This window comes from Amblyraja radiata, chromosome 31 (assembly GCF_010909765.2).
Source record: "Amblyraja radiata isolate CabotCenter1 chromosome 31, sAmbRad1.1.pri, whole genome shotgun sequence".
In the NCBI taxonomy this organism is placed as follows: Eukaryota; Metazoa; Chordata; class Chondrichthyes; order Rajiformes; family Rajidae; genus Amblyraja; species Amblyraja radiata.
In genome coordinates this window covers 9,773,056-9,797,322 of record NC_045986.1, presented here as the reverse complement: position 1 = coordinate 9,797,322, position 24,267 = coordinate 9,773,056, and the positions used below count along the sequence as shown (strand labels likewise).

Below are 24,267 nucleotides of genomic sequence, written 5' to 3'. Positions count from 1 at the left end.
CACCACTGTCACCCACAAATCAATCACCCGCGTGTCTGTATTCTTTAAAGTAGGAATCCATGAAGGTAATAGTCCTTGCTGTGGATTGAGCAGGAAATTCTATGGAAATCTGATGGATTAACGAATTACTGGTGGCAGAAACTACACACTGAATTACGGGATGACTAAGATTCAGTGATGGATGAGAATGGTGACACTGTCAACTTGCATTATCTTTCCTTGTGATGTGATATGCTACGAGTTATCCTTGCATAGCTGAAAATTAACCCTTCATCCTGCTTTCTTCCACATTGCTGCAGAAATCTATTGATTTTATTTGAAGATTTAGGCATTTTGTCTTCAAGAAGCCAAGTCCTGTTTAGCTTGGCAGTCTGATTTGAAAGGTGGGAACAAGCATCAAATGAACCGATTTATTTTAAATTTTGAATGTGTATACGTTACACTGTAATTTAGTAAGCGTGGTCCTTGAGACACTGGATAATCAGCCATTTAAAAAAAAAAGCTTCCTCAGTTTGTATTGAAAGCTTTGTTTTATTCAGTTTCCAAGGTCATTGTGTTACAGTACATTTATTGCCTATCCCTATTTGCCCTTGAGGGTGGTGAATCCTGGTGAAAGTATTCCTACAGTGTTGTTGGGGAAGAACTTCCAGGAAAGATAGAATTATGACTTATAAAGACATTTGGACAGATAAATAGATCGGAAGTGTTGAGAGGGCTATGGGCCACGTGTAGGGAAATGGGGCTACCCTAGTATGCCATCTTATAGAACCAAGGAACTACAGATGCTGGTTTACACCGAAGATCGACACAAAATGCTGGCGTAGCTCAGTGGGTCAGGCAGCATCTCTGGACAGAAGGAATGGGTGACATTTCGGGTTGAAAGTCTATACTTTGAAAGCGGCTGTGAATTATTTTCTCTGATATTATTTCTAAACGGTTGCCTGTTACTGAACAATTGTGTATCAAAAGTCCAATATAATTTCTTCTTCTGTTTGAGGCTTAGAATGCATTTTGTCTGAAATGGCGGATCTAGTTTTAGTTAAGTACTTCCACTGTTCTAGTACAGTACTCAGTCTTAATCAGTTTCTACCTCACCCTGTATCCTGGCAACTTAGTTTACAGTGATCACCTTTGCGGCTAGAAGATATTAGTTAATGCAGTAGAGCCCTTAATCCCATTGTCTTGGATCTGTGGCAATTGCTGTACAAGGATGGATTAGTTGCATGTGGATTAGTGGATCAGATGATCTATCCATGGATGTAAAATTCATAGATGTAAAATAGATGTAAGATGTAAACAGGGAAATAGCTTGCAGGCCCAACTTGTCAGGCCCAGGCCTCTCAGTGAGAGCATTGATTATTGGGGTTGTGCATAATTGGCATTAAAAGATGAGATTATTAAGTGTTATTTTTATATGAAAAAAAAAATGCTGGCACAGTGTTGCAGCAGGTAGAGCTGTTGCCTCACAACTCCAGGGACCCAAGTTCGATCCTGACCTTGGATGCGGCCTGTGTGGAGTTTGGATGTTCTCATTGTGACCATGGGGGTTTCCTCTGGTTGCTCAGGTTTACTCCTACATCCCAAAGACATGCTGGACAGTAGGCCCCTGGAAAATATTCCCCAAATGTGGAGGGAGTGGATGAGATGGTGGAATATAATAAAACTGGTGTGAATGGATGATTGATGGTCGGCGCGGACTCGGTGGGCCGAAGGGCCTGTTTACATGTTGCATTTCTACAAAAAAGTAACTAATTGATCGCGTTCTTCTTACATTATTTATGATACAAACCATATTTCTGGCTATGGGGAGGATATGAATATTTCCAGAAGTATGCTTGTTTTCTGTGTTAATTGTGTAATCGACCTGCTGGTCATGGTTTGCAAGTTTTGATTTGTCACATTTTTTTCATTAAATTATCGGCCATAACATGACCAAATGGTGCAAGCGTTTTACTGAATTCAGATCAAAGCAGATGGTAGTTTATCTGTGGCATATTCTCCCGTTCTTTTGTGGAGCTGCTATGGAGCCAGTGACTTTGTTTTCTGACTTTTGCTTTTATACATTTGTGTCTTCCTCTTCCCAGCCCCCTCTCTTTATCCACAAGATAAAAAATGGTTACCTACTTTGTGGCCTATAATATTGTTAATAGAATGCCAGCGATCAAACAGTTGCCCAAGAAGCTCTCAGCTTTATCCTGGAGCACATGAGCTGGAGTGTTTGATAGCCAAAGGACTCTTGTTGTGAATATCGTGGGGGTAAGATAAGGAATCTTGCTTAGTGCACGCTGTAATACACAAATGTACAGGTATCTTTGGGTTATTCCAAATTGCACCTTTGAAATATGGCACTGTCAATATATTAGTACCTCAAATGGTGTGTCTATATTTCATTGCAAAAACCTACAGTTTTCAACAAAAAAAACGTTTGAATTGCCTTTTATTGGATAATTGTTTCAAGAATCATTTAGGTTTGTTTGGAGGTTGAAATGTTCTCCACAAATCTTCTGTGTATTGTGATAGGCCTGGGGCAGAAAGGTTGAAGTGTAGAATAGACAATAATCACATGTCACAAGGAAGAGTAAAGAGAAATATCTGGTTACATCAAATCTATTCTAGCTGCAGACTCCGTGTATCCATATCCCATCAAGCTGAAAGCATTCAAGCAACTACTGCTGTTATCAAATCACTCATGAATCTTGCTAATTAAAATAGAGCTTCATTTTTTTAAAACCGCTGTTTGACAGGAACCTGAGACTGGCATAACAAGGTTTAGACATGTTATGAACCTTTACTGCATAAAATATATTTTTTACATGAATGTGTAAAGTGAATTGATCTGCAGGCTGAATTTGGTTCTTGTTAATGATTTTATCTTTTTACTTGAAGCAGCTATGTAATAGCATCTAAAGTGATTTTTTTTTGATTAATGAATATATCAAACAGCCTGCAGCTTTGGAAATGTCATTTATATAGCATTTTCAAACATCCGTGCTGTAAGTCAAAAATGCAATTGAAATCAACTGGAAGATTAATTTTTAAAAATGCAATGTTGGAATTGGCTATCAGAAACTACAGGTTGTAGAATACAATGTTGGGCAAACATTAAAATCGTGATGTTTGAAAATTGTAACTGAAGTTTTAACTTGCCGAGTGCTCTCATACTTGGATTGATTGAAGAACTTCCAGTGTTAAACTTAGATAAGCTTTATGGTTGAACAGAAGGAGCTTCTTTAGCTTATTGTGCCGATGCCAGATATTTGAAAAAGCAATCCAATTAGTCCCACTCCTGACTTCATCCCTGCCCAAAATTAGCTCCGCATTGTTTCAAATAAACATCCAATTCCCTTTTGAATGTTACTGTGGAATCTACTTTCAGGAACACTAGTCTGCATTTTGTTCTATCTTATTGGATAAAATCATTTCTCCTTGTCGTCCCTCTGCTTCATTTACCACTGCCCTTTCCGGTTACTGACCTTCCTGCCAATTTCGTACTGACTAGCAAAATCATTCATGATCACCTCTATCAGTTTAGCTTAGAGATACAGTGCGGAAACAGGCCCTTCGGCCCACTGGGTCCGCGCCAACCAGCGATCCCTGCACATCAACACTATCCTACACACATTAGGGACAAGGTTTACATTTACCAAGCCAATTAACCAACAAACCTGTACATCTTTGGAGTGTGGGAGGACACCGAAGATCTCGGAGAAAACCATGCAGGTCATGAAGAGAAAGTACAAACAAACTCCATACAGACAGCACCCGTAGTCAGGATCGAACCTGGGTCTCCGGCGCTGTATTCGCTGCAAGGCAGCAACTCTACTGCTGCACCACAGTGACTGCCTCCCCATAATCTCCCCTAACCTTATCTGCTGTAAGGCATGCTCTCACAGCTTCTCCAGTCTTTCTACGTGACTGAAGTCTCTCTGGCAAATCCTTTCATGTCGTAAATATTTTTCCTAAAGCGCAGAGATTTGAGTTAATACTTTTGGGGAAGTATTGCTATTCTATCAACTCTAAATAAAGATTTGATTCAAGCTTGCAGTCATTGCTTGTTCTTATTAAAGGGGAATAAAGCACAGAATGTACAAAATGCCTAGTTGTATTCTATCTTAGTACTTTTGGCACTGGAACTTTTCACATCCTTTTCTCTATTTACCACACAGCACTAATAATCACTTCCAGAATTTGCGTCGGGAAGAGTTGAATATAGACCCTAATTACTTCAAAGGCTTGGTGGTCGCATTTCTTTAGTGAGATCTAAGAATGCGGTTGGCTTTGTTTTGTGAATTGTGCTCTATAATAGAACTGTTACAGTTCCATTGCATCCTGTCATTATTTCCACATTGCAAGTATGGAAGATTGACAAAAGAATAGTTTTATTTTGAAAGATGTGGAATCTATAAATGGGATTTTTTTGTTCAAATCTGCTCATAATGAAAATATCTTGTATGCACCTTTGCAAGATATATAATTTATACAAGTTTTCTATTACTGTGAAGCCACTTCACATTTATATTGTGTAATCAGGATGTAACAGCTCAAACCTGATATTAAGTGGAATAAGGATTGATCTTTAAATTCCATCTCCAAGGATTGTTACTCCAGTGTGAAACTGGGCCTGAACATGAGATACAGGTTTCATTTACAAATGAATGTCCAATGTTCACGTTAAGTCAAGCAACTTTTTTTCTGTGTATGAAAGAAATAAAGGAAGAAGCCTTCATAAAGCCTCCTGATATACCAGCGTGCTAGTGAAGTGAAATGCAGCCAGAATTATCCATTTAAACATGGTTTTGTGAGATTTTCTGATAGCCCGCTTCATTATGGAGGCTTGTATTTCTTCTCTATTGTAATGGAAAATATAATATGGGCATGTTTGTATCAAACTAAAGATGAAAGCAATGCAAGGAAATACATAAAATCGACACTAAGAAAAACGTTTGTTTAATTTTTTTAATGTAAATGCGGCAACAAGTTCATTAAGTTTCTCATTTGAGCAACTGATATTGGATAAAACTAGAATCAGTCTTACAACATGGAAACATGCCCTTCGGCCTAACTTGCCTATGCTGACCTAGACACCTCATTTACACCAGTCCACCTGCCTACATTTGCCCCATATCCCTCTAAATATGTCCTATTCGTGTACCTGTCCAAATGTTATTTAAATGTTTTTATAGTACCTGTCTCAACTTCCTCCTCGAGCAGCTCATTCTATATACCACCACCCTCTGTGTGAAAAGGTTGCCCCTCTGGTTCCGATTAAATCTCTCCCCTCTACTTTAAGCCTGTGTCCTCTGGTTCTTGACCCCTCTACTTTGAGTAAAAGGCTCTGTGCATTAATGCGGTCTGCTGACGACAAGGTCATTTTTGGGAAGTTATAAAAACAAGGTGGCAAATGAAGGGTTAACCTAGTAGGGAGTTAACTTATCTTGTCTCTTTAGAGGAAGGACGATGTTAAAGCAGCATTGCTGGAGGCAGCTAAAAACAACTGAATTAGGTTATAATTGATTGAGGTGATACAGGATTATTGGCTTGCAGCAGCATTACCATTAGTGGAAAAAGTAGCACTTTCATAAGATAACTTGATAGCTGCAATAGATTCAAAGCACCTGGCATGTTTTCCTTTGAAATAACTTATACTTCAGCTAGAGGGCGCACAATGCTTGCCATTTCTCTGTGTGTCTTGGTTGTTAATTTGCAAACAGATGGACATTTGGGGGTTATGTCATTCCATCTTTATCTTAAATTTACCCACTACAACTAATTTGTAGCTTAAATGAACGTGCTTTGGACGCGAGGGTGTATTTTTTTAACAACCTGCACACCGCAAATTCTATACAAAGGATCACATTTAACGGCTACTTCAATTTGTTTTGATGATGTAGTTTTCCATGAGGGCAAAGCTCCTGTAGATTTGTGAAGTGGCCGTCCCAGTGCACTGCTTTAAAATAAAATAAAAATCAGTGCACCACTATAACACTTACGAACATTCAGCGTTTTTTAATTTAATGTACGCTGGAGGTGCTGCTGTCAATAAAATGATATTGAATAAACCAACCGTCTTAGTTTAACTAAAGGATTGTATTGATGAATTATTGTAGCATGCAGTAAATGAATCTGTCATGTATTACACCAGTAAAGTACTATAATCTTGCTGGATTCTGGAAATCCCAAATTAAAAATAACACACATTGGTGGTAATACACAATAGAGCAAGCAGCACCTGGAGAGATGAACAAAGGTCAATATCCTTCCATGTCGGCACAATAACCTGGGGCAGATCTGTGTTTGTCAACCATGACCATTGTAAGTAATTAAACTTCTTTTATAATTTAGAGTTCCACCAGTTGGTTTTCCCCTCTGGGTAAGTCCAATGTTTCTAAATGATTTGAACAAAAATAAAAGTGTGCTTCATGAAGACATGCTAATTGAACCTATTTCAGCATTTAATTATCTATACGCTTGCTTTAGAGTATATAAAAATGAAGTATAATTTAATTAATTACCTTTTACCTACGGTAAAATTCTTGATGGAACCTAGATGGTTAAATTGAATATATACCATTTTTTAGTGAAACTATGTTCAGAAAAGTGAACAAATTTTTCATTTGAGGGCAGAAGATTAAGTACTCTTGCATAGGTACACAAAAATGCTGGAGAAACTCAGCGGGTGCAGCAGCATCTATGGATGCTGCTGCACCCGCTGAGTTTCTCCAGCATTTTTGTGTACCTTCGATCTTCCAGCATCTGCAGTTCCTTCTTAAACTCTTAAGTACTTTTGCGTTCCTACTTGTGTAAAGTATAAAGTTTCATTTTGAAATAATTCTTCCATTAGTTTAGAAAATATTCTTTAAGAGATGGGATCCATTCTGTCTCTCCCATGAAGATGACGTAATCAAATCCACAAGAAATGACTCTTAGAATAATGCCTTCACCCGTCTCTCCACATGTAGATTTGGGTATATAATTTACCAGTATGGATGATTACAATTCTCCCAATGAGTAGGATATTGCTATACTGGGAAGTTGAAGTGGCTGAATGAGAAAACAGCTTTTTTTAATATTAGATCCAAGAAATTCTGTTTTCCTTGCAGGTTGATTAATACATTTATTTTTGTATATTGATACTCCATAAATAAATAGATGCGTGCTTGTAACACAAGGACCAGCTGTTTTACCTTTATTGCCCATCTGTTTTGTGGTGCACCATTGTATAATGAAAGCAAAGAAACACATATGATGTTGGTTTAATTTTGCTTGCATCTATCGTACTTTACTAAGTACTATCTACAGCAGGGTATATCAGTAGAACTTTTTGGTATTTAATGTTCTTCAGATTCCACCAGGAGAGCTGGCTTATGTTTTCATGTAGGAATTGATCTGTTCTAGAGCCATTTCTAACGTTTCAAATGCTGCTGCAATGGTTAGTTTAATCAAAACAAATATAACAGTTTAATTATTTAGTCATTTGTTCATTAGTGTCCACAGTTGGTTGTCCCTAAATTGTTTGTCATTTGTTGACCTTGGTGACAAGAAGGTTTCATTCCGATTGGCTATTTGTTAATGGCTTTGCGTGTGGAGTGTTTGGTTGTAATTTTCTGATGTTTTATGAATAGGAAATTTGAACTAATCAGATGCAAGTGTGACACGTTTGCATATTGTCAGGGATGATGTCATTGTGAGAAACAAAGCATATTAGGGATCGTTTTTTGTTGCTGCAAGCATTCGGAATTTTATGTATGATATTTTTCTGGCTCCTGATTTTAAAACAAGTAAAAAATGACAAGTACATGGTACACCACAATAAGTAAAAGCTTAACGTCTTCCTTCTATTACTCATGGGATGTAGCCCATCATCAGTTGCCTTCATATGTACTTTGTTATGATACAAATAGAAAATTATTGCACAATAACATTTGGAGATGAGACATATGATATCTTCAGAAAATTGTATGCAACCGCAGATGAATCTGTTAACTTAAGCATCAGCTGAAATCATTCTCCCCAGATAGATGCACGTGATGAGATTTCTTTAGGATTGGGTGACCGAACAGTATTTACATGAATGCTCTTCGTTACTGCACTTGCTTTTGTTTCTGCAGTATTCTGCAACTCTATGCAAATAGTAGATCTGTAAACTTGTTCAAATGTGGATTAAATGGGATAGAATGTTTGGGGAAATGGTGGGGGGGAGGGTGGAATTTAGAGACTTTGAATTTTAAGTATACAATAATAAAAAATGAATGGCAGACTCTGACCAGAAGCTTGACATCTTAAATATCATTGTGGTGAAATAATTTTATTTTGAAACACAATTATGAAGTAACCTATTGATTGCAACACACATGAAGGTACTATTCAGTGCAAGGTACTCTTTCCAAAGAAGAGTGATCATGTTCCTGATTATTAATAGTTAAACCAGACCCTTTATCTATGCATTTCTCTTTACTGTGAATTTTCAAATGAAAACTTGACATTTTTTTAAAAATCTACTATTTCTAAAGAATATTGCTGATCAAAGAATCAACCAATTATAGAAGATTTTTTTACAATTGAACCACCTGACCACAGGTGTCAGATTTGAACATGTTGCTGTAATGATTTTTGGATATGAGAAACGCTTTTAATGCAAAGACGACTTATCCTAAATGATGCCTCGTTGTTATTTGACCAAAACTGTGTAATATAAACCTTACTTTAAAAATCACGTCAGATCAAGTCAATATACACTCTCTATCTCATTGAGATGCAAGTCAAATGTCACAAGGCACTCCAATTTGACTACCAGATCTTTGTTTAATGCTGACATTATCAGCTGTTTAACAATAAAACGAGTAAACTACATTTAGACTGCATTTCACGGGTGTTAATATTATATTGTACTATTTTTCTTTACAATAAAGCACATAGAGCAGAGAAGGAACTGCTTGGAGTTTTCTGGAGAAATTTAAAGATCTTTAAGAAAGAACTGCAGATGCTGGAAATATCGAAGGTAGACAAAAAAATGCTGGAGAAACACAGTGGGTGAGGCAGCATCTATGGAGAGAAGGAAATAGGCGATGTTTCGGGTCAGCACCCTTCTTCAGTCTACGCCATGTGCTCCATAGATGCTGCCTCAACCGCTGAGTTTCTCCAGCATTTTTTGTCTACCTTTAAAGATCGTTACTTTAGTTTAGAGGTACATCGTGGAAACAGGCCCTTTCGGCCACACTATCCTACATCCATTAGGGACAATTTTTACATTTACTAAGCCAATAAACCAACAAACCTGTACGTCTTTGGAGTGTGGGAGGAAACCGAAGATCCACGCAGGTCACGGGGAGAACGAACAAACTCCGTGCAGACAGAACCCGCAGTCGGGATCGAACCCGGGTCTCCGGTGCTGTAATCGCTGTAAGGCAGCTACTCTATCGCTGCGTCACCGTGCCACCCTTTACTAAGGAGTTAAGCTAATGAAAGAGGCCATGATGCTAAATCTGTGAAGAGTTTTGGATAAATCAGGACAGGAGAGATGTGAGTTTAGAGACTGCACAGAAAAGAGTTATACAGGCAATTTAAATGTCACTATAAAATAAAATGTTGAAACAAGAACTGTTATGAGCTGTTACAGTTAACCATATCAGAAAGACAGAGACAGTGCTGAAGTAACTCAGTGGGCCAGGCAACTACTGTGGAGAACATGGATAGGCAAAGTTTCAGGTCAGGATCCTTCTCCAGTCAGAAGAATGGTTCTGACCAAAAATATTGCCTATCCATGTTCTCCACAGATGCTGCCTGACCCACTGCATTACTCCAGCACTTTGTGTCTTTTTTTGTTATCCAGCATCTGCAGTTCCTCATATCTACTTTGTCAGAAAGATTCTATATGGCTCTAAGTGGACTTTTTTTTCAAAAAAAGAGACTTCAAATGCAAGTCTGTTGTTGGAGTTGCACAATAAGTAGATAGACGGTGGCAAAGTGATGCCTGAATATTTTACCGAGAAGCACATCAAAGCTGAGCCCAGACTGATTCTAGGGTATTATTCCACACGGAAAATTATTAATGGGACATACAAAGGGGTGATGTTGCATTGAGCTTTAGTTGAGTTCATTGTCCCGGGTATCGAGGTACAGTGAAAAGCCTTTGTTGCGTGCTAACCAGTCAGCGGAAAGACAATATATGATTACAATCGAGCCATCCACGGTGTACAGATACAGGATAAAGGGAATAACATGAATATGTTTAGCGCAAGATAAAGTAAGAAATGTTGCTGCGATTGTAAAGGTGATTGCAGATCCACTTTTGTGACTAACACACAAATAGTTACCTGGTCTGGATGCAGAACCTCATCTTTTCTTCCCCTCCAATCCACAACCTAAGATCCATGAAATTGATTGCGATGGCTTCTTAGTGGGTGTAGCTAAGCCAGTTCCAGTCTGTGGAACAAAGCCCTGGTTTGGTACCTGCTTGATATAAACGGCCCCACCTCTCATTGGTAGACATTCATAGAGTGTGGAAACAGGCCCTTCGGCCCAACACGCCCACACCGGCCAACAATGTCCCAGCTACACTAGCCCCACTTGCCAGTGCTTGGTCCATATCCCTCCAAACCTGTCCTATCCATGTACCTGTCTAACTGTTTCGTAAACGATGGGATAGTCCCAGCCTCAACTACCTCCTCTGGCAGCTTGTTCCATACACCCACCACCCTTTCCAATTCATTGGAAAAAAATTACCAAGAGAGAAATAAAAGGTTGGCTATATGGAAACGGTCTGAAGAAGGGTTTCGGCCCGAAACGTTGTCTATTTCCTTCGCTCCGTAGATGCTGCCTCACCCGCTGAGTTTCTCCAGCATTTTTGTCTACCTTCAATGCATTGGATAAACTGCATTTATTGTTACAAAAGGACACCATAGCTTTCTGTTTCTTCAAGATTCTATTGATTCTGTGAATTTATTCTGACATTGCAGATGCTCTCATAGAAGTTTTGCACACAGCAAATTTATTTTGAATTAAAAAATGCCCTGTCTAATGTCCATTTTATTTTACTGCTTTGGATTGTTAATGAAGTTGCGAACAGTAATTCGCACCTCTTATATTCTAACCACACATTCTTTTGTCTCTTCATCTCTGGCCTTTTTCCAACCATCTACATGTCAATGTAATATAAAGGAATTGCAGATGCGGGTTCATATCGCAGATAGACACAAAATGTTCAGACTGAAGAAGGGCCCTGACATGAAACGTCACCTATGTTCCCCAGTGATGCTGCCTGACCCACTGAATTACTCCAGGATTTTGTGTCTAACTACTTATCAAGCCCCGCCCCCCTTACCTGTATCCACCTGTCACTCACCAGGCTTTTTCTTGCCCCTCCTCTTTTCCAGCTTCCTTCCTCCCCTTCCCCCTCCACCCGACCACAATCAGTCTGAAGAAGCGTCCTGAGCCAAAACGGGCCAAACCTGAAGAAAGGTCTCGACCCAAAACATCACCGATTCCCTTTCTCCTGAGATGCTGTCTGGCCCGCTGAGTTACTCCAGCTCTTTGTGTCTATCTTCGGATTAAACCAGCATCTGCAGTTCCTTCCTGCACCAAATCTATCCATGTTGTCCAGGGATGCTGCCTGACCCTCTGAGGTACTCCAGCACTTTGTATCGCTTGTTGCTAACAATAGGTATGTTAAACTACAGTCATGTCTTAGTTTCACTAACTGACCGGAGTGCCTGTATTTCTCTTTGTCCGCAGATTGCCACTGCAGTGAAATTTTTGCAAAACTCAAGAGTTCGTCAGAGTCCGGTAGCAACAAGAAAATCCTTCTTAAAAAAGAAAGGTATGTCCTTTTCTCCACTTGCTACATATCCAGAGAGAGTTATGTATTTAATGGTCCTGCTGAACAGTCAATGTCAAGTTAATCGGTCAGTCTTTTTAAACTGGCTTAAAATATTATTTTTAGGGCAGGTTTGCATTGCAAACTTTTCTGAGAAGCTAATAAAACACATTTTGGCAACATTTAAGTTTAATCGTTTTATTCTTGGCCTTTGGGCAGTACTGCCCAAAATTATGAGCATCTGAATTAAAGTTTTTAATTTTTTTCTTCTTGTGCATTCAGCATACCAAAGTTTGTAAACTGAAGAAGATTTTGGCCTACACCATGTCACTCTTACTTAGGCATTGATTTCAAAGTGTCAATTTAGTTGCTGCCCCCATCCGTTTGTAACAAATCTTACGGGCCTGTCCCACTTACCCGATTTTTTCGGCGACTGCTGAAACCGTCATAGTCGCAGCAGGTCGCCAAAGATTTTCAACAGTGGAGTAGAGCAACTACTCGTGGATAAAAACTGTTTTAAATGTCTAGCTGTGGCAGCTTTGACAGTCCGGAGTCGCCTTCTAGAGGGAAGTGATTCAAAGAGTTTGTGGCCAGGGTGAGAGGGGTCAGAGATGATCTTGCCCGCAATGGGTAACTTTACTCTTATCAAAGACATCTATGAGGAGAGTATCCTTAATGGATCAAAATTTCACAAGAGTGGTACCAAAAAAAAAAAATTGATACCACGTAACTCTTAAGAAGACATCAGGGTGGATGACTATAAGATTACCATAGAGTAAAGCTTTAAGGCATAAGAAATGTTAAAACTGCTGCATGAAATCACTGGTGCTTAGAGCCATGGTAACAGAAGCCACAGTCCACATTGATATATCTAGATTCAAACATGTTCAAAAAGTCAGATTAGGAGTGCATATGCTCTAGAGAATGGAAACGCATATGGAGGTTGTAGAGATGGGAGCGAGACCGTGAAAGGATTTGAAAGCAAGAATAAAAATATTAAAAGCTAACCAAATATCCTACCAGCTTTCTTCTTCATTGCCCATTGTTTGACCATTGTTAATTTATAATTGGGTCTTCAACTCCTCCAGCAACTTCTGGCAACTCTTTACACATGTCATAATTTTCAATATCAGCCAGAGCTGTGCACCTTCCTTCCTTCACATTCCCTGCAAAGGATTTAAATTCTTCACTGCCTGTCACACTTTCCTTTCTTGCCCGCATCAGATTTTTTCATCCAGTTGGTCAAAATCATTTTTTTCTCTTGCTTATTTCTTTCTTCCTATTCTCTCTTGTTCCCCACCTATTCCCTTTCTTCTGAGATGCTGTCTGGCCCGCTGAGTTACTCCAGCTCTTTGTGTCTATCTTCGGATTAAACCAGTTTCGGATTAAACCAGCATCTGCAGTTCCTTCCTGCACCTCAGATTAGCCACTCAGATTAGCCACTCTTTAAATAGCACTACTCTATTGGAAACATACAACACCAGCAGGAGAGGGGAGTGTGCATCGGGTCTTCAGGAAGCAAAAATAAGTCTTCAGTTGATGCCAGCCAACTTTTGCTATATTATCAAATGATTTCCACTTCCATTAGTATCATTAGTCGTTGCCCAGTAATGTCAGCAATATTCATTGAATACTTTAATAAAATCACTCACATTCACATTTATGACTAAAGCCCTCCTTTCATTCCATATCAATAAGATTGCACCTGACTCCCAACACCTTTTAGAAATATATGTAATGTGATTTGCCTCCTTTTCCTTCGCAACCTGCTCATTGTAGTAATATAAAATAAAACAATACAGATGAACGTTACACTGCAATTAAGCATCCATTTTTGTCTTAGTTTAGTTTATTGTCACGTATCACCAAGGTACAGTGAAAAGCTTATGTCGCGTGCGAACCAATCAGTGGAAAGACACTACACGATTACAATCGAGCCATCCACAATGCACAGATACACGATAAAAGGAATGACATGAATAATGTTCAGTGCAAGATAAAGTCCAGTAAAGCCCCAAGGAGGTGATAGTGTCTCAGGTGTGTTTATAGGATAATTCACTTGCCAACAGTTGATAACAGGTGGGAAGAAACTGTTCCTGAATCTGAAGGTGTGCGTTTTCACACGTTTGTATCAAGCTCTATAATCTAGATCGAGTGTCAGTCGTACAGAGTCCTTTGGTCATGTATTAAATAACAGGTTACACATAATGCCTTAGTAAAGAGTTAAAATAGTCTTAAAATCCGTGTTATTTCTATACGCTGCAATGTTCAAAAGTTTGAAAGTGCATGTGAAATCTCACTGCTTCATACCAAGCAACCTCTAAATTCAGAGAGACATCAGTTTGTAATTAACTACATCAATAGCACTAGTGATTTAAAGGGAGAGGACACTTTAATTCACAACAGTATTACAATTAGAATTGTTATTTGGCGCAAGAGTGAAAACTGTGAAAGTGGATGTTTTTTTAAATGCTCTCAAATACCTGCCTGAAGGACATGCAGTGTTGTGGCTACATTTTGATCATAATGAATCAAACGGTTAAAATAGATAGAAGTGATACTTGCAGAATTAATACTTAGCAGGTCTTCTATCAGTACGTCAATACTTCTATCAGTTTAGGTATCTGATTTTTTTAAAAAACTTTTGTTTTGTGATGCGCATTCAGCTCTACAAATGGCCTTGAGAACGCTCACTGATGTACAGAGGCGCGCAGTGGACCAAAGGAAGGTTCCTGGACATGGTACCAGATTGCATGGTGTAGGTCATACAGGGGAGAAATGTCTTTAATCTATAATGGAGATAGTGTCCAGTTCATCCTCCTATCCTCATTTCAGCAACAGTTGCTCTCTCTGTCTCTTCACTTAATTCCTCCTCCACCCCAAGAAGATGTCTAACAAGATGTCATTGACCAAGTACTCTTCATCTGCTGGTGACTCCAACGGGTTGTTCAGTAGGATTGTGTAGTACATTTTCACCACTTTCAACACGATTCCACAACTCATCACATCTTCCTTACCCCACTCCTTTCTGCTTGCCACAGTCACCTCTCCGAAACTGCTCTGTTAACTCATCCTAGCCCAAGCAATCTTCCTCACCCCCCAAGCGCTTTCCTCTGTAATCGCAGGAGATGCAGCACCTGTCCCTTCACCGCCTCTCTCGCCTCTATTCAACATGGCTTCCAGGTGAGACAGAGGTTTACATTTACCTGCTCCAGCCTCGTCTTTTGTATTCAGTGCTCTTGATGTGGCCTCCATTACACCGGCGTGACTAAGTGTATACTAACTAGGTGACCGTTTTGTCGAACACCTGCCAGAGCCTGCTGGAACTCCTGGTTACTCGCCATTTTAATTTCCCTTCCCATTCCCATTCCCATACCAACATTTCCATCCTCGGCCTCATCCACCACCAGACTGAAGCCACATGCAAACTGGAAGAACAACCCTCGTATTTTGCTCGGGCGGCTTACAACCCTGCCGCATGAACATTGAATTCTCCTTTTGCAAGTCAACGTCCCATCCCAATCAACTTCCCATCTCCCCTGGTTCTCCCCACCCGCCTCTCCTCCTGCTCCATCATCCAATTTCTTTCTCCTCCTCCATTTCCTTATCTGTTCCTACCCAGATTCCCTGATTTTCCTCACCCCCCCATTCCCCAGTTCTCTTTCATCCACAATCTCTCCCTCTAGTTCTCCATTTCATGCCCATCTCCTTTCCTTATCAGATTCCACATGTGTGCCTTTTTGTCTCCACTTTACCTCCAGTCAAGGTTACTATCTCCAACATCTACCAATCACCCCCTCCTCACCAGTAGCCACCTATCACTGCCCCCACCCTTTCCTCTCCCCTCTCTTTACCAGCTTTCTCCCCTCTACTCAATCAGTATGAAGAAGGGTTCTGACCTGAGACGTTGTCTGTCCATCTCCCTGCACAGATGCTGCCTGACCCGCTGAGTTCCTCGTGTTTCCAACCTTCTTAGTCTGATGCCTCCATATTAAAGCGACATCTTATGTCAAAAGCTGGATAAACCGGTTTTGCCGCTGAGTGAAAATTGCCCCTCGTGTGTTGCATTGTAAATTAGGAAAACATTTTGTATTCCACAAGCAGCCCGTACAGCCAAACCTATGATATTTAATAAAAAATATAAGATAATTATCTAACTTCTAGCAATAGATTATATGAATGGCGCAGGCTATTTATAAATGATGCGATCACGGCTTCAGTCTGAGGACCTTTTTTTAACCAACATTGCTGTGTTTAGCTCAAACTGAACAGCAAGAAATTATGTTATGTGACTGTTTTGTAAATCCATAGATCTGCATCAAAGATGTAGATAATTATATTTGCATGTAATTCATAACGACTGTATTTGCATGTAATTAACCTTGAAAAAATACTATCCATAAATGTAGTTCACAGCTTGATGAGTCATAGTACACAGTATTTGCTATATAATAGCAACAAGGCATCTTAGAATAAGAAATTACTTATTTGGCCTGTCTTGTCTATTCCAGATCTCTGAAATCAGTCCAGTGTAATTTGTACAGCTAGGTTTTCCTCCATACTTTGCAACGGTGGGTGGGTCCTCTTGAAATTCAGGCTCCACATTTTGGTAGGAATGTCAAGATCCAGGCAGCTTCTCCAGAATGTCAGCAGGGATGAGTGAGTTGAGTGTAGAAGGATGGCAGAGGTTGGGATTGATCTCTTTAGGTCTTTTGAAAGTCACAATGAAATCTGATTTCAGATTTGTTTCCTGGATCATCAAAAATTTGTGCTTGAGGATTTTCAAAGTTATTTGTAAACCTTTTTTGAGGTTACATTAAGGAGGGAATGGATAATTCCATGGTTGTTGAGCCTGCTGCAAATGACTGAGATTAAATGAAAACACATAATGTGAATATTACTATCCTCCACTCTTGTACCTTGTACCTACCGAAGAGTCCACCAGGGACGATACTGGAAGTTGGACAATTTTATACTGGACAGTGTTTTCAATAATCAAGCCAATTAATCGAGCCAATTAAGCTACAAACCTGTATGTCTTTGGAATGTGGGAGGATACCGAAGATCTCGGAGAAAAACCCACGCAGGTCACGGGGAGAACGTACAAACTCCGTACAGACAGCATCCGTAGTCGGGATCAAACCCGGAACTCCGGTGCTACATTTTGCTCTAAGGCAGCAACTCTACCGCTGCGCCACTGTGACTGCCCTGCTTATCTGCTCAAAATGCCTTGTTTAAAATAGAGGAGATTGCTGCAATTGTTAAACATAGGTTGTGTTTTCACTGCTCGTAAGTTAACAGTTTTTTTGAGTAAATTGATGATGTTAACTGTACAATCAAATTGTTTATTTATAGTTTACAGTTATAGTGCCATGCACCAGTACGAATCAAACTCATTAGCTGACACACAATTGTTAACAGAGAAGGTGTTTTACACCTTCCTACACTTGATATCAAACTTCTTCATAACTTTAAATATCCAATTAGATTTTCCTTTTAACCTAATTGCTCCAAAGAGAACAATCCTACCTCCTCCACTGACTCCATATAACTAACCCACTAATCTCTTGAATCGTTCTGGCAAACTACCTCTGCGCCCTATTCAGCCTCTAACATCCTTACTAAGTTGAGGCCTAGAAGTTTACACAACGCTGCAGTGATTTGCAAAACTTCAGTGTGACTTTCTGGTAATCTGTTTACAAAGCTGTTTATCCAAAGTGCTTTGTTAATAGTCTAATACTTTCTTCTGCTCCTTCACATAACTCACACAACTTTGAATGCCTCTCCGTGTTTTTTCCCCAAAGTGCACTACTTCACACTTACCTGCACTAAATGCGTCAGGAATTTGTCTGTCATTTCACTAGTGTGTGTGTGTGTGTGTGTGTCTCTCTCTCTCTCTCTCTCTCTCTCTCTCTCTCTCTCTCTCTCTCTCTCTCTCTCTCTCTCTCTCTCTCTCTCTCTCTCTCTCTCTCTCTCTCTCTCGGTCTCGGTCTCTGTCTCTGTCTCTGTCTCTGTCTCTGTCTCGGTCTCGGTCTCGGTCTCGGTCTCGGTCTCGGTCTCGGTCTCGGTGTCTGTGTCTGTGTCTGTGTCTGTGTCTGTGTCTGTGTCTGTGTCTGTGTCTGTGTCTGTGTCTGTGTCTGTGTCTGTGTCTGTGTCTGTGTCTGGGTCTGGGTCTGGGTCTGGGTCTGGGTCTGGGTCTGGGTCTGGGTCTCGGTCTCGATCTCTGTATGTTCTAACAATAGGTGTTAACTCCCTTTCGCTTTCTTAAAGAGCTGAATATACTCTTCAATCCTCGTTGCTCTTTCTTTGGGGCACATTTCAAAAATAGGGTACGTTTCGGAAAGATTTCTTTCCATATGGAGGTAAAACATCCCCTTTGATGCTTTAGGGCCGTTTCTTTAAAGTGGACAGAGAAATGCCTGACGTTTGTCTCAGTGCTTGCCTCATGCTACTGTTCCCATTCTTGCCTCTCATAATACAATTTATCAGAGGTTTGAAGATATAATTGGTCTTTCATATTTTACTAAATAGAACTTGCACTCCTTACTGGTTTTGCTTCTGTTAATGTGTAGTATTTAATACCTTGCTAAACAATTTAAAAGTTTGCTACCAATAGCCAATTTTCCCCATTGGCAGAGTGAGGTCACAAGCAAACTAGAGGAACCACTCCTCATGTTATGTTTGGGTAGCTTGTAACTCAATGGTATGATCATTGAATTTGGCAATTTTAATTATCAGCCCTCTTCCTCCACTTTCCTGTGTCCACCCCACCCCAATGCCCACACATTTCTCCTGCTATCCTGTTTCTCATTTCCTCTCCCTCAGCCCACCCCCTTCCACCTATATCCCTCCCTCTGGCTTTAGATTTCACTCACCTTCTCCTTACCTCACCTTTTTGTCTCCTTTTAATTTCAAGCCTTTGTCCACACATCTGCCGATCAAACCCTCCTCACCTTATCCACCAGACAATTGCCAAGGTTTGTTCTTCTCCCACATCTTTTCCAGCTTTCTCCCCTCTAATCAATCTGAAGAAGGATCCCGATCAGAAATGTTATCTCTCGTTTCCGTCCACAGATGCTTCCCAACCCCCTGAGCTCTGCCAGAACTTTGATTAGTTCAGTTTAGTTTAGAGATACAGTGTGGAAACGAGCTATTCGGCCCACCGAGTCTGTGCCGACCTCCGATCCCTGCACACTAGCACTATCCAATACTCTAGGGACAATTTACAGTTTTTACTGAAACCAAATCACCTACAAACCTGCATGTCTTCGGAGTGAGGGAGAAAACTGGAGCACTCGGAGAAAAGCCACACAGTCATGGGGAGAACATACAAACTCTGTACAGACAGACCCGTTGTTAGGAACACTACGAACTCCAACTAAACTCCGAACTACGAGCTGCCTTGTTTGCACTCGGAACTCAAGCTTTATTTTTGATTTTGCTCTATATTGTCATTTTTAATTGATTGGACTTTCTGTTGCTTATTATGGGATCCACTTAGTACTGTGTTTACAAACCTTCTGTGCTGCTGCAAGTAAGAATTTGATTGTTCCTTTTCGGGACATTTGACAATAAAATACTCTTGACTTTCTTGATATTTGCATTTTTTTCTGCCTAATATTTCGAAGTAGACATAATAAATTTGTCTTTTTGAGGCAGTATTTATTACAGTATCTAATTTTTATAAAGCATCATATAAATCGGCTTATACAGTTCTCTGGACATTAAGTTAGATGAATGGAATTATAGTCTTTTAATTGACTAAAATGACTACTTTGTATTACTTGCTGTGCAGACGGGTTCTTTAGGCCATCAGTTTATTATGGTTTCTTTGACTCTAATCATTTCTGATAGGTTATGCAGTTCAATTAAATTCCCTATGTGTGTGACACAGTTCAAATCTTGCTCTTTAGTGTTCTATTTACGTATACCGTTTGTTGTTATAATAAATTCTGCTGTAATATAGCGCAGTTATTTTTCGTAGTCCGAACGTGAGGTCCGTAACTGACCGTGTTGAAGAGCTGGAGATAGCTGAAATGAACTACTATCCACACTGAGGGCATGAGGGCATAAGGACTGGGATTGATTGCCACTTCACAACCTTTTTTAAATGCTTTTTGATATCGCCCTTTTTTACGGTTAATAACTTAGCTCGGAAGCAGACATTGAAGTCTTGTGTTCGGCCCAACTAATTTTGCAGCTGCACAATTAAATAATCGGAACAATCTTTTACTGAAGAAAAGCTTGTATGTAGGGTCTAATTAATCATTAAAGCTTGTAGGCTTCATTGCATCGCTGAAGCAGTGAAGCAACGTAAACAGGGGCAGAGTTGCGTTTGCAGTGTAGGGAAACCTGGGGTATAAAGCTGTGGCTGCAACCACACGCTTCATGTCATAATAGACTGCCGTGAGCTGCCCATTAACAAACTAACACTGTCTTTAAAGAAAGTATTTCTCCCAACTAGCATGAATGCACGATAGCCATTTAAGGTAGTGTCCAAAAGAGATTGATGCACTAACAATGTCAACTTGATGCATGTGGTCAGACTGACCTGTCTATGGAAGGGTTAAAAGGACTGTGTTCTAAACAGGTATCTACTTCAGGGAGATTTCTTTTGTCTTGCATCTTAAATTCTAGGACAGTAATAACACAAAGCAGACCCAACTGTTCATTATGTTTTAGTTGTTATTTGAACAGCTCTCACAGTCATCTGAAGTCTGAAGAACGGTTCTGACCCAAAACGTCACCTATTCCTTTTCTCCAGAGATGCTGTCTGACCCGCTGAATTACTCCAGCATCTGAACTACAGCTGGATTGCAGTCTTAACACTTTTCGGATGTGACCAGTGACTTCGCGTAGCACCTGGTTGCATGGATGAATGATTGTTAGAATCCATTTCGTAAGTGATGAGAGTAAATTTAGGCCATTCAGCCCATCAAGTCTACTCCACCATTCAATCATGGCTGATCTATCTTTCCCTCCTAACCCCATTCTCCTGCCTTCTTCCCATAGCCTCTGACACTTGTACTAATCAAGAATCCACCTATCTCTGCCTTAAAAATATCCAGTGACTTGGCCTCCACAGCCTTTCGTGGCAAAGAATTCCACAGATTCACCACCTTCTGACTAAAGACATTTCTCCTCCTCTCCTTCCTAAAAGAACGTCTTTAAATTCTGAGGCTATGACCTCTAGTCCTAGAGTCTCCCACTAGTGGTAACATCCTCTCCACATCCACTCTATCCAAGCCTTTCACTATTCTCTATGTTTCAATAAGGTCCCCCCTCATTCTACAAAACTCCAGTGAGTTCAGGCCTAGTGCCGGCAATCGCTCATCATACTCTTCCTACTCATTCCTACTCAATCCTGGGATAATTCCTGTAAAATTTGTGAATCATTTCTCTTTTTCTTCCATACTGCATCCTGCCCGGAAATGTACAACTATGGCCCAGTGGCGTGAAAATGTTAGTGCAATATGAGGTAGCATTTTGTTAAATATAACGAAAAATATAGACAATGTGTTGGAAACAAATTGCACATTGGCTTAATGAGAATTGGTGATAATTGATGTACCTAAGGGGACTGGACTCATTCGTACTTGAATTATAAACTACAGGCTTCCTTACAATCATTAGAATGTAAATAATCTCTGCCTCCTATTTCGTCTCTGTGCTCTAGAATATCAGATCCCTTTTGAAATGTTGGTGGCAATTTTCCACTAAAACTGAAAAAAATAAACACAACTTCAGTAATCAAGAATTATAATTGTAATCAGTGGACGCCAGAGACTGCAGATGCTAGAATCTGGAGCATAAAACAAATTGCTGGAGGAGGTAAAATAGGCCATATCAAATTAGGACTTTGTATTATATCATTTGTTACAAATAGCTTATTCCACTCCAATCTTAGCTGAACTTTTATAATGGGCTAACAGAAAAGCTCTTGCAGTTTGTTCAATCAACTTTGCCATGCAGCAACGCCTAGCCTGTCAAGCATTGACCTCCAAGAAGAAATGATGATGTAGTTTCTCCCTGGGACGTTCCCCTCAAGGATAATCAATAACAACCACTCCCACAACTTAAATGGCACTTTTAATGTATTAAAACATCCCTAAATGCTTCTCCTCAAGGTAATAGAACAAAATGAACTGAGCTGAAGACAGACAGCTGAGGGAGATTTCAGGGGATGTCTGGCAGGATGAGAGAGGGTTACTGGGAATCATTTCAACAGTTTGGGATTTAAGTAGCTAAAGTGTAGTTACCATAGATAGGATGAAGAAAATGAAGAATGCAAGGAGCCAGAGTTGGAAGAAGCTTGGAAGGATGGGAAAAGCTGTATTGTACAATGAACAATATGATTTCATCCCTTATGTCCCAAGCTGACCGATCCAGCAGTGCATGAACCTCCTTGAATTCATGGCTAAAGTAGATTGCTCAGAGCCCAACAGTAATGTTTAGAAACTAACATTTTGGAATATATTATATTTTGGTATTTGAGACTATGTGATTAAGTGTAGCACATTAGACAGGAAATGTTTTTTGAGGCCCCTTTATGATGTATTTGCCTTAAATGCATCATTTCCACGCAGTCTTTTAATCTTCATAAAATCCAGCAAATGACATTTGTGTCCTTCCCATGCTAATGTGACTAACCGTATAACAAGGCTAGACTTTTCTAATTCACATCAAATTTACTTTCATGAAACCTTAAATCAGTACTGACAGCTTTTGGCTTTAAGCTGAATGCTGCTCTTGTTAATTTTCAAAGCATTAAAGACATTCCCAATATGTAGCTATTGAGCATCAGAAAATACTGGTGTCATCTTATAATAAATATGGAGAACTTAAATCTGAACCGCAAAGCAAATGTCTACCTTTTGTGCACTCTCTCAAATTTGACGAACGAACCTTTAGTTAAATAAACAACCTGATGTCAACCAATCTCTCCATGGGTGTCAGTTACGTCTCACACCAGTAACAAAGTAAAGATGACTTTAAAGAAAAAAATTAATCGAATTTTTTAATAAAAGCAAATTGCTCTAGCGATGTATCCGGAAAATTGCAAGCTGAGGTGTCATGAACCAGTTTTTGCTTTACTTGCAGAATGCCCCAGTAGAAATGATTGTGCATGGTATAAAGTGGTTTAACATCTTGTCAGTAAATCCATTGTTGCCGACCAACAGGGTACAGTGTTGGTTCACTAATTTAGCTACATGTTCAAGGCTCATTTTCTAAGTCAGCAGATGTATGTAGTAGGAACAAAGATATAGATACAGCATCAAGCACATTCACATTTTCCACGCAATAAAATGCAAGACACCTCCCTTTGCATAAAGGATATTTTACATTCACTTGTTTCCACAGTTAAATGCATAAGGAAAGAGGATGAAGTACACAGTTGTACGTTCTCAGGCTGAAGGGACAAAGGTTTATTGATTAGCAAGTTCCTTCATTGACATAAGCATTCCATAAATTCACAAGTTATAGGAGCAAAATTAGGCCATTCGCCCCATCAAGTCCATGCGGCCATTCAATCATGACTGATCTGTCTTTCCCTCTCAACCCCATTCTTCTGCCCATTCCCCATAACACCTGACACCCACACTAGTACCGTACCAGTCTAGAGTTCAATAATGTAGAATTTGTTTTGTCCGATTCAATTATTGTTTGATTACTTGGTGCAGGATATGTAATTAAATGTTTGTTTTGTTGTATGCAGTTTGCAAGGTTGATTCATGACATTGCCCCACACTACCGTGGCAACCGTTCTTGTCCTCTACCTCAGCCTGTGGTTCTTCATCTCTGCTCTGTGTATTAGCTCCCCGTTTCACCCCACAGGTGATGGCCTATCCTCACCCTCACGATTCAAAACTAACTTCAAGAAGCCAGCCAGCAATCAGGAATCAAATCCTAGTGCAGTATTTGATGGCTAGCACTTATTACTCTAACAATACATTAACTGGCCATATATTTCTGCTGTTTGTTCTATAATGCTGTGGCAAATTGGTTGCAGTGTTTGTACAGAATCTGAAGTCTGAAAAATCTGAAGAAGGATCTCGACCCGAAACGTCACCTAATTCCTTCTATCCACAGATGCTGTCTGGCCCACTGAGTTACTCCAGCATTTCGTGTCTGTTTTCGGTGTAAACCAGCACCTGCAGTTCCTTCCTGCATTAAATCAGTTCACAGACTGTAAATCAATCTCAGCATTCTGCAAGGTGCTATGCAAAATAGTTGTTTCTTTTAGAAAGTCTTCTTAATGGTAACTTCAAATATTCCCTCACCCTTCTGTCCATGTCACCGCAATTTTAATTTCACTCCATAGAGCACATTGTGTTGATCTGAAAGATGCCTGCCATCCTGAAAAGAGAACAAGTGCAGGCAAACAAATAAAAAGTGCTGCAATGACATAGGTTGGGAAAGTGGGACTGGTCCCTTAGCTTATGAAAGACACTCTG

The 24,267-nt window shown here is 39.8% G+C and overlaps 1 protein-coding gene across 1 annotated transcript in view; it reads left to right on the top strand.

Annotated features, from left to right (window-relative positions):
- The window catches only part of pex14 (peroxisomal biogenesis factor 14), a 266,863-nt gene that overhangs the window by 105,155 nt on the left and 137,441 nt on the right, over positions 1 to 24,267 (top strand). Inside the window, exon 3 of the mRNA XM_033048496.1 lies at positions 11,731 to 11,815. Coding sequence (XP_032904387.1) covers positions 11,731 to 11,815 — 85 coding nt within the window. The remainder of the gene's footprint in view (positions 1 to 11,730; positions 11,816 to 24,267) is intronic.